The sequence below is a fragment of the Bos javanicus genome, chromosome 12 (assembly GCF_032452875.1).
Source record: "Bos javanicus breed banteng chromosome 12, ARS-OSU_banteng_1.0, whole genome shotgun sequence".
In the NCBI taxonomy this organism is placed as follows: domain Eukaryota; kingdom Metazoa; phylum Chordata; class Mammalia; order Artiodactyla; family Bovidae; genus Bos; species Bos javanicus.
In genome coordinates this window covers 21,289,239-21,304,104 of record NC_083879.1, presented here as the reverse complement: position 1 = coordinate 21,304,104, position 14,866 = coordinate 21,289,239, and the positions used below count along the sequence as shown (strand labels likewise).

Below are 14,866 nucleotides of genomic sequence, written 5' to 3'. Positions count from 1 at the left end.
GAGGGGCTGTTCTCAACACGGTCTCCTGGGCTCTTCTCCATGGAAGGCTTATTCTAGGATACACAATGGCTTGAATCTAATTCCCAGAGCACCTGAATGTCCCTCACAGGAGAGAGAATCCTCTTCTCCATCAGAAGCCCAGCTCAGCTCTGCCTGGACCAGGGTGGAGGTGCGGGGCTTCAGCTCACCCCGAGGAGGAGCCACAAAAGCTGCCACCTCTCTTCCCGAATATCTCAGACCCACAAGGAGGGTGGTGAGAGCAGGTGATCCCCACAGCAGGACCCAGCAGAGGCTCCTTGTCCTGCGTGGCTCAGAGAGGAAATGGACCCAGGGGGTCCCTTCTCTCCCCCTGGGCAGCCCCTGCTCACTGGCTGGATGGATACCACCAGAACCATGCTGGGTTTCTGGCTCCCTTTGTGGGGTATGCACTCAGTTGCTTCAGTCGTGTCTGACTCTTTGCAACCCCATGGACTGTAGCCCGCCAGGCTCCTCTGTGCAAGGGAGTCTCCAGGCAAGAATACTGGGGTGGGTTGTCATGCCCTCTTCCAGGGGATCTTCCCGGCCCAGGAATCGAACCTGTGTCTCTCATGTCTCCTGCACTGGCAGGCAGGTTCTCTACCATTAGCGCCACCTGGGAAGCCCCACTGAGGGGGATGCACATCCAGTTCTGAAGACACGAAAGCTTAGAGGTCTGGTCTCATGGCCACTCGGAACAGAAAGTTCTGTGTCTCAGCTTATCACAGCTGTTCTAGGAGCTGGCTGTATACCTGCCACATTCACCGTTCCTGCCCTTCAGTTCACCTGGTGGGGGGCTCCCTGGTGGTTTGTGAAGCTGCCCTCGCCCACAGCTTTCCCTCTTGTTCACAGAGGAGTCCTGTCCCACCCCCTCCCTCTGTACCCCAGTTCTCTGCCCCACCTTCGCTCACCAACCCCCAGACCAGCTCCTGGTGGGTGACTTGTCATGACTCAACATCCCACCAATCAGAGGCACCAGGCTTCTCTACAGATTTTCTGGGGAACCTGGGGACAAAGCACTCACTCCATAAATAGGGCCCAGGTGGAGCTCTTTGTAAAATGTAATCTAACCGCCCTGGGAGGGGGCAGTGGCCTCCACACAGCTGAGGCTTTATGTGGGGGCACTTGGCGATTTTTAAAGAAATTTGCAGCAGATGCATTCTCTAAGCCTCTCAGGACGGTTCCCACACTCCAAGGTTCCTTCACATGTCCGCAGACACCCACTCAGTGCCTGCAGGGCACGGGGCCGGGGGTGGTCTGTGCTCCCACCGCACTCGCGTCCAGCAGCAGATACGGTAACAGCGAGAGGGCGCTGTGGGTGTACTTTCCTTGGGGGAGGGAGGGCGAAGCCCCCAGGCCACCTGCAGCTTCATTCCTGCTGCTGGTCTGTCTGCGTCTCAGATGGCGGGGCCAGGACGCAGCCCTGGGTCACAGCCAGAGCTCGCTGAGTGAAGAGCCGATGATTCTAGAGGAAGTTGCGATCTGACTTTGTGGAGGGCGGGGGACGGGGGCTCTGCACACCCTCAGCCCCCCTGCTTCCCCCTCCCATCTGTTCACCCTCACCCTGTCCAGAGGCAGCAGGTGGTTTTGACGGAGCGGTGGGCCCGAGCGCACCCGGCCATCCACTTCTCATGCATGCATCCCGGCTGGGTCGACACCCCAGGTAGGTCTTTAAGTTCCCTGCCGCCCACGTTTCATCTAAAAATATCTGGGCGGCCGCAGGACGGACTCTCCCCAGGAATGACCTAGAACTGGTATCAGGAGGATGAGGAATGGCTTCGTTTCTGCGGGAGCCAGGCAGTCTGGGACTGGAGAGGGAGAAGCCTGGTCCTCAGAGGCAGAGCTGGTGTGGTCAGTCTGCCCCACGTGTGCATGGCCCAGGGAGTGGGTGGCGCCTGGGTTGGGGTATGGCTGGGGACCCCTCCCTCGGGACAGAGGGTGCTTGGTCCACACCCAGTGTTATGGGAGATGCTGGGGACGTGGGGATAGGCCAGGCCACCTCCCCACTGCCCGGGTTTCTAGAAATAGTGAATGCACAAGGGGAAGTAACAATCACAAGGGGGCAGGTGGAATTCTCTGGAAGCGTGGAAAAAGAGGGAAGGAGAACAGAACTCTCTGCGGGGTCAGTCCCTCCCACCTCTGAGACCTCGGCGTATCACTTGGGCTCTGTAGCTCTTTCCTCCTCCCCCAGCAAGGGAACTGAAAACAGCAGCCGTGGCAGAACGCCTGGGACACGAGGGCCCAGAGCTGCTCCCAGCGCTGTCTCCATACCATCGCCTGTGCCCTCACCCCCTCCTGGGGTGGGCACTACCACCATGCCCATTTACATCTGGGGAAACTGAGGCACACAGAGGGGCTGGGACGTCCCAGCTGGGCCCGGCCACAGTCTAGTGAGAGGCAGGCTCTCATACACTTGCTGTCACCTTCCGAAAGCTGGTTTAGCAGAGGCCTTAATATCTGCATCTACATCCTTGGAATTCATCCTAAGAGATGCGGAAAATGAGGTTGCTCGTCCCAGCACTGGTGCTTGGAGAGTAGGTTGATAAATTAGGGAACACCTGCACGGGACATCTGTTCAGCCCTCAACACCGCTGCGGATAAATGTCTATGGGAAGCAAACAGTGCTATCTCATTAAATGCAGGTATCGGGCCCTCAGACCTTAGAGCCTTCTGGTCTTACTTTTGATACACCTACGTCCCCATGGAGAAGGGGGTGCATCGTGCCCCACTGCATCCCACGGAGACCGGGCGGGGGGGTGGTGCAGCAGGCCCGCCTGCCGGTTGGGGGCGGGGGGAGCTGAGGACATCTGGCAGCCTCCTGTTGTAAATGGAAAGGGGGGGTGTCCTCCGCCGAGCACCCCAGGAGGCCCTCGGGCCAGGGCTGTTGGGAGAGGGCGGCTTCTTATCTTGTGTCACTTCCTGGTGGGAGACGTGCCCAGCCTTGCCTGACCAGGTAGCTCTATCAGCCAGTGGAGAACCACCAACCTCTCATCCCCGCAGGACATCACCCTGACGGTCCTCACATCAACCTGTGCGCTGGCTGAGTCTGCGCTCCAAGGTCACCACCTGAGTCCAGCATCTGGGTCAGGGTGCGGTCAGCCGTCTGTGGTCCACAGGTCACAGGGCCAAGACTGGGCTTCTCAGAGGCTGCTGACTGGGCCTCAGTGTCCAGAGGGAGGGCTGCGGAAGGGCCTGAGCCCACAGACACTCGTCCTCCCCGAGTGGTATGATGTGTGTGTGAGCACTAAGTCGCTTCAGTCGTGTCCAACTCCTTTCGACCCCATGGACTGTAGCCCGCCAGGCTCCTCTGTCCATGCGATTCTCCAGGCAAGAATGCTGGAGTGGGTAGCCATTCCCTTCTCCAGGGGATCTTCCCGACCCAGGGGTTGAACCCATGTCTCTTATGTCTCCTGCACTGGCAGGTGGGTTCTTTACCACTAGCGCCACCTGGGAAGCCCAACGGGGGACTCAAATGCCTGCTGTTTACTCATCAGAAGTATTCCCTAATTTTCCCACAATAAGCAAGTACTGTTTCTGTAAAGGGAAAAAGAAAAAAACGTTTATTTTTAAATTTTGTTTTAGATGATCCTTTCTCTGAAATCCTCTGATCTCATTACATCTCTCCAATGTTGTTTTCTCTGCTTTCTTTTCTTTCTTTGGCTTCATGAGAGAACAGTTGTGTTTCCCAGAGTGCTAACTGTAAAGACTCTGTGTTCCCCGAGGTCTGTGGGCAAATGGGGGTGTGTGTGTGGGGTGGTGTAGTCTGCAGCCAGTGCTGGGGAGGATGAGGGAGAGGGAGGAAAGAGTCCCTTCCCTTGTTCCAACACGCCTCGCTGAAAAAGCAGAGAACACGCTCACAGCCCGGAGGACACTCAGCCTGGATCCTGGGAGGATCAGAAGCCTTGAGAAGATGGGTCCCCCAGGACGGGGGGAGTCTGATCCCCTTTTGCCCCCAGGTGTGACCCTCATTTCTCAGGATGGGAATCTGGAGGTCCAGGGGATTTTGCTCCCAGGGGACAGGCCTGTCTGGGCCGACAGCCTGCATGAACACTGTTTTGAAGTGGAAAGAGGGCAGTTGGTGATCTCATTCCAACTCCGCGTGGTTATTTTGGTATTAAAGCAGCCAACTCAGTTGAGGATGAGGGCGCTGTCCTCACGACCCTGTGTGTGCCTCCCCGCAGGTGTGCGGCTGTCGATGCCGGGCTTCCACGCCAGGCTGGGGGCCAGGCTGCGCTCCGAGGCCCAGGGCGCGGACACGGTGCTGTGGCTGGCCCTTGCCCCCGCTGCCACCGCCCAGCCCAGCGGCTGCTTCTTCCAAGGTGACTTTCTCTCTGAACCACAGCCCGAGGGTGTCTGGAGGTGGACCCTCCTCTCTCCCCCGTCGTGTGGGAAGGGGCTGTCTCCCTTCCCCTTGATGTGCTGGCCTGCCTTCGGGGGACGGCTCCTTGGCCTGTTATTTTGGGAAGGGCCTCACCTCTGGCTCTGCACTCCTGGCTTTTTGCATCCGCCTTCCTGAACTCAGTGGGTCCTGTGAGGATGAAGTAAGTCCTGGGGTTGTGACCCCTGACTTCAGTGTCTTGGGCACGGCTGGACCTGTGGGTCACATCGGAGACTGGAAGCTCCTTTGTCAGAGCCCAGGGCCTGGGAGTGAATCTCTGCTTTTCTGTTGCTGGGGGTGGCTATCTGTTCAGCGTTTGCGCCCTACCCAGGTGGGATCCCAACAGGCAGATCCGAGAAGAGCGGGCAGGCTGAGGAAAGAAGGTGGAGGTTCCCCTCCCGCCTCGGAGGTGGCTACGCTTGAGTGAGCTGTGATGGAGCTCTGGGGACCCTGTGGCGGCCAGGAGGGTGGCCGTACCCTCTCTCACTATCACCTGCCAGACCAAATATGCCACACTCCCGGGTCCCCGACCCCCACCAGCCGGCACCCAGGCCTGGGGACCCTGCCTGCCGCCAGCCAGCCCCCTGGAGTCCTGCCGCCAGCTGTCGGCGCTCAGCCTGCCGCCCGGCCTCAGCCTCCCTTCTGCAGCACCTCACTGTCCCCACGGACCCTTAGTGCAGGAGTGGCCGACCCCCTTCCCGTGTGGGCCCCCGCCCCCGGCAGGTGGCCGCTCACAACTGACCCGAGGCCCGGCCCTGCCGCTCGTGACTTTGTGTTTCTCTCTCACGTTTACAGACCGGAAACCGGTGCCCACACACTTGCCTCTTGCGAGGACATCGTCCTCACCAGCCGAAGAGGAGAAACTCATTGAGATCTTGGAAGAGCTGGCTCGGAGATTTAAATAGCCCAGGCTAGACCCAACACGGAGCCGGAATTGCCTCAGGAAATACGGCAAGGTGCGGACCAGTGGCCAGCGAGGAGACCCCACTGCTCCTTCCCCGCCGTAGACCGGCCCATCTTCCATGGCTGTGCTTTGAGCTGGTTTCCTCTCCGTCAGGAGTCACAGAATTTAGTCCCGTTCTTTATATATAAAGCCTAGTACTGAAAGCTTGACTCACCACCGCCTCATGGGACCGCAGCTGGGTTAACTTACCCTCTGGGGGCCTCATTTTCCCTGTCAGCGGAGATTAGAGTGCTCCCTACCTCATGGGGTGGTTGTAACGATTCAGTGAGTTACCACTTGTAATGCTCTTAGCAGAATGCCTGGTGTGTCATAAAGACTTGATACGTGTTAGCTACTAACATCAGCATTTAACTGACAAGTGTGCTAAAATTCATGGGGGGAGAAAAAAACCCCTAAAGATTACCCCCTGTAGCAATGAGGAGTCCAGGATGGAAACTTTTATTTTAAAATACATGATTGCGGCTGAGAGCAAGTGAACCTTCATTTTCCGCAGTAGCTTCTTCTGTGTAAATCTCTCCTTGATTTGTGAGTGTGATTTTCTTAAAGATTCCGTGTCATTGTCAGTATCAGGGGAGCAGGGCCGGGAGGGGGAAGGAGGGGATGCTACACTGCCCTGGCCTGGCCCTGAGGCTTCAGGGGCAAGGCGGAACCAAGGGTCAGTGCTTATTTACAAGCAGTCACTGGAGGCCTGGTTTACAGGTGCTAAGATTAGAAGCGGCTTCAATTATGCACTTGGCAATCTGGTGTTGCCGTTCGGTAAAACTTTTAAATTATTTGCATTTTATGTCTTAGTGAAACAGGGAGAGCTCTAACACAATCGGTGAACAGATTTAGGAAAGCTCTGCTACTGCTGTCACTTCAGTCGTGTCCGACTCTGTGCGACCCGATAGACGGCAGCCCACCAGACTCCCCCTTCCCTGGGATTCTCCAGGCAAGAACACGAGTGGGTTGCCATTTCCTTCTCCAATGCATGAAAGTGAAAAGTGAAAGTAAAGTCGCTCAGTGGTGTCCGACCCTCAGCGACCCCATGGACTGCAGCCCTCCAGGCTCCTCCGTCCATGGGATTTTCCAGGGAAGAGTACTGGAGTGGGGTGCCATTGCCTTCTTCGGAGGAAAGCTCTACATACACTCTGGAAGTTCAAGGGGAAATGAACATAACTCGGCATCAACGGAGGAGGAGGACCCGGGGAGGGGCGGGCACAGCTCAGCCAGTCCCACCGTGCCGGGCCTCGGAGGTGTCTGAGGTGCTCAGATCGGGCTCTTAGCCAGGGAGCTCCAAGAAAGGGGCTTTTTGGTGGATCTGCCTGGAAGGGCCGTGAGCACCGGCTCCACCAGCCTGCATCTCTCCCTTCCTGAAGGACAGTAGGGGGCGCTGGAGTGCTGGGTGTGGGTGGGGCTGTGCTTTGACAGGCAGGCTGGAGGAGGGGGCCATTCAGCTGCCCCACCCACTGGCCCTTCCCAGGGGGCGCTAGTGGTCAAGAGTCCACCTGCCAAGGCAGGAAATGTAAGAGACGTGGGTTCCATCCCTGGGTAGGGAAGATCCCCTGGAGGAGGGCATGGCAATCCACTCCAGTATTCTCGCCTGGAGAATCCCATGGACAGAGGAGCCTGGTGGGCTACAGTCCATGGGGTCGTACAGAGTCCGACACCACTGAAGCGACCTAGCACAGCACAAGTCATTGATTGCTTCACAAATTTATCCATAAATAGGCCTCATGCATTTTTTTTTTTTTTTTTTTGTCAGCGGGGGCAGGCTATGCCGCATGGCCTGTGGGATCTGTTCCCAGACCAGGGATCAAACCCACACCCCCTGCATTGGAAGCTTGGTGTCTTAACCATTGGACCACCAGGGAAGTCCTGGATCTCATGAGTTTTTATAGAGGCCTTTCCTGGCTATATTTTTTCCTGAGTCGACTCTCTCACTTCATTTGGAAAGCTTATCAACCACACTTAAAGCAGCCTTATGTGGGCTTCTCTCGTTACTCAGGTGGTAAAGAATCTGCCTGCAATGCAGGAGACCCGGGTTCAATCCCTGGGTTGGGAAGATCCCCTGGAGAAGGAAATGGCAACCCACTCCAGTATTCTTGCCTGGAGAATCCCATGGACAGAGGAGCCTGGTGGGCTACAGTCCAAGGAGTCGCAGAGAATTGGACACAACTGAGTGACTTTCACTTTTTTCTCACTATGTGAAAGATTAAAAGGACCACTCAGCCAGCCCTGGTGAATACCGACGCAGGGCTGCTGGGGTGCATGTGATCACAGGGCACAGCTCGACAACAATAACATGACCACAGGAAGGTTTCCACAGAGATTTATTTTAAACCGTGGCGGTAGCTTGCATTGGGTCTTGACACAGGTCATGGCTACACACACATTTTGGTTAGAGGGAAGCACAGAGGGAAAGTGAGCAGAGTTCAGGAACATTCACAACATTCAGCAGACATTTAACGTTGTGGGAAATCCTGGCTCATTCCCACCTAGTCACATTCAGGAAGTCAATGTCAAGACTGCTTGGTCTGGTTGGTGGAATCTGGTGGTAGAGGGCGTGGCGATGCCAGCGGGGTTCAGCTAGAACCACATTTGAGAAACCTCTTCCAGCTTTGGGCTTATGACATTCTCAGCCTGACCCCTTTCTCATTTCATAAAGAAAGACAAGACATTTTGTAAAGCAACATGCCGTGGCAGCCAGGTTCCAACTGGGCTGCAGGCTGATGGGCATGCAGGATGGAAGCGTCCTTGTCCCTGGTTATGGAGTCAGTGGGAGGCAGGCACGAATGTGGGGCTAGCACCTTCCCAGTTGTCCAGTTAGTAACAGTTTTTGTACTTTTCATGTATTTTCTTCTGCAAAATGACAGTACATTGAAAAAAAAAAGGCAGATGGCGTAAAACACAAATATGTAAGTATACATCGGTAACCAGCGACACCAGTATTTTGGTCCATACTTCATATGCTACTAACATAAGGCGGCCATCCATTTAAATGAAGGGAAGAGTGTTTTTAAGAGAAATACTTCTTTCGAACCATTTCCCATTTTTGTGTTACAGTTTACTCTCTCATGCTTCCCGGAGAACCAAGACGGGGCCGGGGGGTGTACGGGGGAGGAGAAAGGATCCTAAATATCAAGGTTGCATTCCAAATCTAACCTTTAAGCCAACCTGCATTTATTCCCTTTCTCTCCCAAGAAAGTCAGATACACTTGGATCCACAGAGGTGAACATTCTGAGGTATCTGTTTTTAATGAGATGGTACCATGATTGACCTCTGCCTTCTCCAACCTTTTTCAAACCTCCTGGGCTCTAGATGGGAAAATACAGGCAGCGGTTTACTTGATGTGACACCAGACAAAGGCAGTGGGGCACACTCCCATTTACCTGAGTTAAGTCAGCCACGAGCAGGCAGGTCACTGGTAATGGTCAGGTTAGTCCAGTGAGTAACAACAGTCATAGAATCGTAGCATCACAGATTGGAAGGGATCTTAAGCATGATTATCGAATTCAACTTTTCCTCAAGGCTTTTAATCTCCTTTCCACATCTTTTCCACTATAAATAGACAAGGGGCTATGGACTTGCTGTTCAAAAATTCCCTGGCTTAAGAAACACAACGGAGGAATCCCCTTCCAGTGCTGGACAGATCTAATTTTACACCCTGCTTTCTTGTGTTAGGCCCAGACAGGCTTCTCCGTGGAAGGGATAAATTTGAAAGGCAAAATGACAAACTAAAAACCTAAGGGTTGGTGTGTATCTAGTTCTTGATGGTCAAGTTGAGTTCAAGTTTAAAAACGAACACAGATGTTCCTGAATTAAGTTACAGACATGCGATACTTGGGCACTGGAGGAAAAAGGCCCGTGGGTGCAGTACAAGTACCAGGAAGGACCGAGGCCCACCGTGGGATGGGGAGGCCCCAGGCTCTGCACAGCTGGGTCTACGGAGCCCTTTTACAGTCACTGAATTGAGAAAAATGTTCCCTTCCCTTGGCGAGTGCCCCTGCCAAGAGCATTTATCACATTTACCACACTGTACTGAGACGACCCACTGCTGCAGGAGCGATGGAAGGCCAGAGGCAAATGTGGACAGCAGTGGCCTGCTTGCTCACGGAGAGATCACATGTGGGCGTGGCCTCTGCTGTCCAGAATGGCCTCCTCCACAGGTCAAAGGCTGTCCTTTTTCAAAGGACAGCAGCCAGGGAATAATGGGATTCGTATGTTGTAAGCTCATCTAGGGACTTCCCAGGTGGCACAGTGATAAAGAATCTGCTGGACAATGGAGGAGATGTAAGAGACTTGGGGTTGATCCTTGGGTGGAGAGGGAGCCCTGCAGAAGGTAGTAGCAACCCACTCTGGTATTCTTGCCTGGAGAATCCCATGGACAGAGGAGGCTGGCGGGCTACAGACTATGGGGTCGCAAAGAGTGGGACATGACTTAGCAACTGAGCTCACAAGCTCGTCCAGACCAAAACCAGGCAAGCAGTGGTCTCCAGCCCCACCTCATGGCCTCCGGTGAGTGGCTGTGCCCCCACAACAAAGTTCAAAAATTAGTTAACCAGGGGTCCTTTTTAAGATAATTCCAGGTGTTTCCAAAGAAAAAGTAACTTTGATACTGGCCTCAGCTGCGGGAGGACTGGACTCGTCTGGCAAGCCTCTGGGTAAAGGTGCTTGGTGAACTGTGGGCTGCCTCCCTCCCCCTGCGGCCATGAGCATCCATCTGATAGTGATGAGAGGACCGCAGGCTCCAGGACTGCAGCTGCACATGCGCTACTCTGGAGCTCCAACCACAGGTGGGACCCCAGTGCCAGGCTGGTGCAGGTCTTGGGCCTTTGCTGGCACTGCTTCCACAGCCTGGAAACTCAGGTCCTTCCTCAGCTCACTCCAACTCTTCATTTAACTCTCAGCTCTGGAGTCCTTTCCTCTGGGTTCTCCCCTCCCCTGTGGGTGCACGAGCACCTGTGTATCCTGGGACGGGACCCCACGCCCTCTGTCACCAGAGTCACCACGTGGCACAGAAATGAGCCACAGCAAAGACATGAAACCAGTCAATCCTAAAGGAAATCAGTTCTGAATATTCATCAGAAGGACTGATGCTAAAGCTGAAGCTCCAATACTTTGGCCACCTGATGCAGAGAGCTGACTCACTGGAAAAGACCCTGATGCTGGGAAAGATTGAGGCAGGAGGAGAAGGGGATGGCAGAGGATGAGACGGTTGGATGGCATCACTGACTCCATGGATATAAGTTTGAGCAAGCTCTAGGAGTTGGTGACGGACAGGGAAGCCTGGCATGCTGCAGTCCAGGGGTTGCAAAGAGTCGGACACAACTGAGCGACTGAACACCAACTCGTCTGTGTGGCCCCTGCCCAAGCCACAGAATGGACCTCCTGACCCCAGGCCTGGTTCAAAGGCTGGTGTGTGGTGGACACTCAGCAAAGGGCTGGACTATGAGAGTTAAGAGACTCAAGGGTGATATAGATCCCTCGGTGCTCAGGATGGACTTAATCTCTGTGTTTCCCCATCACGTTGATAGATAGCCACCCTCACATCCAGAAAAATGCGACTTAACTTTGTTCTAGAGGAGAAAGAAAATGCCAAAAGCATTGGCAAAATGTTTTTTCATTTTAAAACAGAAATCTTAGTGGACAAGGTCACTTAGAATTAAACTACTGTGAAAAGGCAAAACCAAAGGGATCTCATTTAATGGATATCTATGTCTGGTAACTTTGATACATAGTTCAGACTGAGTCCCTTGCTTAAAAGGTAAAATCCAGGCTTTAAAATTTGATTAATGTCAAGCAAAAATAAATTCGGCTTTTGAAAAAATGAGTATCAAAAATAGGAAAAGGCGGTATTTCATGGGAAGGGCGATGAGGAGACTCACCAGGGCCCCCTGCAGGCAGAGGGCAAGATGCAGTTTCAGTGCCCTTGATCCCACTTAAACTGAGAGGCTGGCGAGGTCAGAGGGGTGAGCGCAGGAAGCGGGTTAAGCTGATGGAGGCCTGCAGTGACTACCTTGCTGCACGAGCCCACCCATTCGGAGCCACAGGAGGTATCAGATTTGCCTGCGGCGAGAAGACCAGACCCAGTTCTGAGGGCTCCCTGCCTTGAGCCTCGAAGTCATTCCTCGCACTCATGCCATTATGAGTTCACATTCAAAAGCAACTGTTCTTCCAAAATTTTTATAGATTCCCCTTGCTGATACCTCAACTATATCTAACTGCTTGGTGTGACTGTGCTTGGAACATTCTAGAGGCCTGAAGAGTCCCTTCCAGTCCTGTGATTTTACGATTCTTTGCATAACATTCAAACAATCCAATGAGAAACACACCATGGTTGACTGACCTCATAAAAAAAAAAGACACATGACTCCAAGTACTTCATCTAAAACCACTTGTGCTGCTGTGGAGACAACCCAGGCAGCGAAAGGGTCCAGGAACGTCATTTCTCTGGAGAGACGGAGCATGGGATTGGTCCTGCCCCACCAAATAAAAGGCACAAGCATGTATGTACGGGGTGCCACTTCCCAGCATTGATCACGTTAGGCTTGACTTGCCAGAGCTTCTGTGTGTTGAAGCAATAGAGCAGAAAGAAAAATTATATATATATATAAAGTGCAATTCCAGTGGGGTAAAACAAGAACGATGAAAGTTAACCCAGACAGGAGACAAGCCAAGTGCTGGTGCCAGCTTTTGCTCCTAATGAATGAAGCCTCTATTCCATAAAATGCTTGGAAGGCACCCCAACACCAACACATATCGATGAGTTACACAAATGGTGGTGGGAATGTAATACTCCAGGATTCACAGTATTATAAACACACACAGTTGGCATGCTAAGTGCTTCTCACCGAACTAAAGCACCTACACGGATGAGGAGAAATGAAAGAGCAAAGCAATGGGTACCTTGACGCGTCTGTGGTCGCTGGCCGCGACGCTCACCACCAGGAGGTGTGGCCGCTGGTCTCCGCCTCTGAGCGGCTCGTGGGCTGGGGGCACAGCCGCGCTGGGAGGGAGGTGGGTGGACTGAAGGGCGGGCTCACAGACCAGAGCAATCACAGGCTCACATGTGACCCAACGGGGACAATCAGCTTCCCTGGCGTGATCCGAGCTCATCTCGACCCAACTCGGAACCACGTCGGGTCTCCTGGGCACCTGACCCACTGCCTCCCTGACACTGTTTGCCTCTCTGTATTCGGGCCATGCTCAAAGGAAGGGAGAGGACAGCCATTCATTTCTACTACTCATGTCTACCACATCGTTCTTTATTATGTACAACTCCGTAAGTGGCTCCAGGTTCTAGCAGTAAACTACAAAACAGATATTTGAATATTTTAAATTGAATTCCCTTTTTAAAGCTCTCTCACAACCATGCAGAAGAGACTCAGGTGAGTTATAATGGCTTTCACTGATGGCCAGCAAGGGCAGGGTGGAAGGGGCAGCTCAGTGGCCAGTGGTAACTGCTGCTGGATGGTGTGTCTGTGTCCACAGCCTCAGAGTATGGTCACATGGGCTGATCTGCCCTGATTTCCCAGGTCATGGCTGTCCTGCACCATGGCTGCACGGGGCATACCCACTGTCCTGTGCCCCAAAGCTGCAGCAGCAGAACCATCTCGAGGAGGTCTGTCACCAGGAAGCACAGCTGGTCGGTGTTGGGGTGGCGGTGAGGGGGCGGTTATCCAAGTCTGGCTGGGAGTCCTTCTCCCAGTTAGAAAAGTAATAAATGATCGTGAGGGGAGAAACTACGACCACCCTCAATTGTCAAGTCAGCAGAGAACAAGACCCTGCGGAGGTAGGGCTCACATAGGGAAGGGCAAGTCACTGGCCTGTGGATCTGCAAGGCTTTGTGTAACTGTGTGAACCCCAAGGACTCAGGGGTCCCCTGATGCTCCTGACGGGTGAGGGATGAATGAGGTGGTCCGGGTAAAGTGCCGAGAAGGAGGTGGGCACAAAGCACACGCCTGCTGCTCATTTAAATTCTACTTTTACAGGTTGAAAACAAGTAGCCAAATGGGGTCTCTACACACAAGAATATCTCAGTTTATCAAGTTGATTGGATTCCCTTAAAATCAGGGTTCTTCAGGTTCATTTCCTAAAGCCTCCCATCCCCCTCTTTTCTGTACATTCCCAACTGGAACACACAGCATGAGCTGTAGGCCTGAGTACCTTTTATGTCTCAGATCACACAGTTGGAGTATTAAAGCGTGCAAAGTGTTCTGATAAAATACACGAAGATAAAAATCTTTAAATATCTGGTTTTGAAAGGGGAAGCAAATACAGACAGTGAGGGATAAAGCAGCATACAACCTCACAGCAATGAACATGTTCAAGTTCAGAGGTGATATCACACAGAACCACAGATCTTAAAGACACTATTCTTGAAGGACACAGGGTTTTGTTGTTTCGTTTTGCTTGTTTTTAATATCAAGAGCAAAGGAGAGCTGTGTCAATAAAACTAAAACCCAAAAGGCTCAGAAAGCTCCCACTGAGTTAGAAAGGATCCAGGCACTGAGAGTTCAAGGTCTGAGTTTGATAATCTACTTCCGTGGCTAAGAGTGGCTTTCTCACAGCAATTTTTTTTTTCTTTTTTAATGTGGGAAAGAGAAAAACTGAGGCAGAAACATAAGGTCATTTCCACTCTTGTAAGATCTAGACATTACAAATGGATCATCCTTCGGGCAATTTAAGAAATCAGCTGGGAAAACCACAAGGATGGTTTTCCAGATCTCTCAACGGAGGGGGACTCCTACGAAAGTAGACACACGGCAAATAAATTGTGAATATGTTCACTCTGGGGAACAGTGGAGGAAGCTGAGTTGGGGGAAGACACAGACCACGGGATATGTGCCCAAGGGAGAGGATCACGGAAACTACTTCACAATGACCCCAAGTACCCTGAATAGTTATACACTCCTCATTTCTCCGACACACAAAGAAACAGCTAAAACCAAGTGTCAACAAATATAAAACTGAAAACACCCCATACTGAGTTTTCGGTATACTCAAAACAAGGGAGCAGAGCCAGACTGTATAAACCATTTGTTAAAAAAATATCCTCTTTTTATATTGTATGAACAAGTTGAAAGAGTTCCCTCACAAGAGCTCACTGACCGCTCACCGCCACGTGTGCAGGCGATGCGCAAGCTCAGCTCAGCTTTTCGGCTTCTCTCCCACCACTCGCACATCTGCTTTACTGCTCCAGTCGTGATTGGGGTTAGAACAACCGTTTCTTGAGTAAATTCTGTCTTTCTGGCGCCTGGAAGGGGCATCAAGACACGACTGGGGTCATATCCCACAACTGTAAAAAGAAAAAGATCCCTGATGAACACCTGGAGAAGGCAACGGCAACCCACTTCCGTATTCTTGCCTGGAAAATCCCCCGCACAGAGGAGCCTGGTGGGCTACAGTCCATGGGGTAGTTGCAAAGAGTGGGACATGACTGAGCAACTGAGCACTGATGAACTACCATTCAACTGGGTTGAGAAGCCATATAACGTGTATAAGGAGTCCTTAAAATTGAATTCAA

At 52.7% G+C, this 14,866-nt stretch overlaps 2 protein-coding genes across 12 annotated transcripts in view; one reads left to right on the top strand and one right to left on the bottom strand.

Moving 5' to 3' along the window:
- The window catches only part of DHRS12 (dehydrogenase/reductase 12), a 40,355-nt gene extending 34,515 nt beyond the window's left edge, over positions 1-5,840 (top strand). For 2 of the 8 annotated variants that reach the window (XM_061434680.1, XM_061434685.1), the window contains 3 exons: positions 1,588-1,678; positions 4,197-4,334; positions 5,189-5,840. In XM_061434680.1, coding sequence (XP_061290664.1) covers positions 1,588-1,678; positions 4,197-4,334; positions 5,189-5,298 — 339 coding nt within the window. In that variant the 3' untranslated portion in view covers positions 5,299-5,840. The other 6 variants (XM_061434679.1, XM_061434681.1, XR_009739900.1 and 3 more) reach the window with 5 other exon arrangements.
- Positions 5,841-7,652: 1,812 nt separating this feature from the next.
- The window catches only part of WDFY2 (WD repeat and FYVE domain containing 2), a 192,597-nt gene continuing 185,383 nt past the window's right edge, over positions 7,653-14,866 (bottom strand). For all 4 annotated transcript variants that reach the window (XM_061434676.1, XM_061434675.1, XM_061434677.1 and 1 more), the window contains one exon: positions 7,653-14,638. In XM_061434676.1, the coding sequence (XP_061290660.1) occupies positions 14,609-14,638 (30 nt within the window). In that variant the 3' untranslated portion in view covers positions 7,653-14,608. The remainder of the gene's footprint in view (positions 14,639-14,866) is intronic.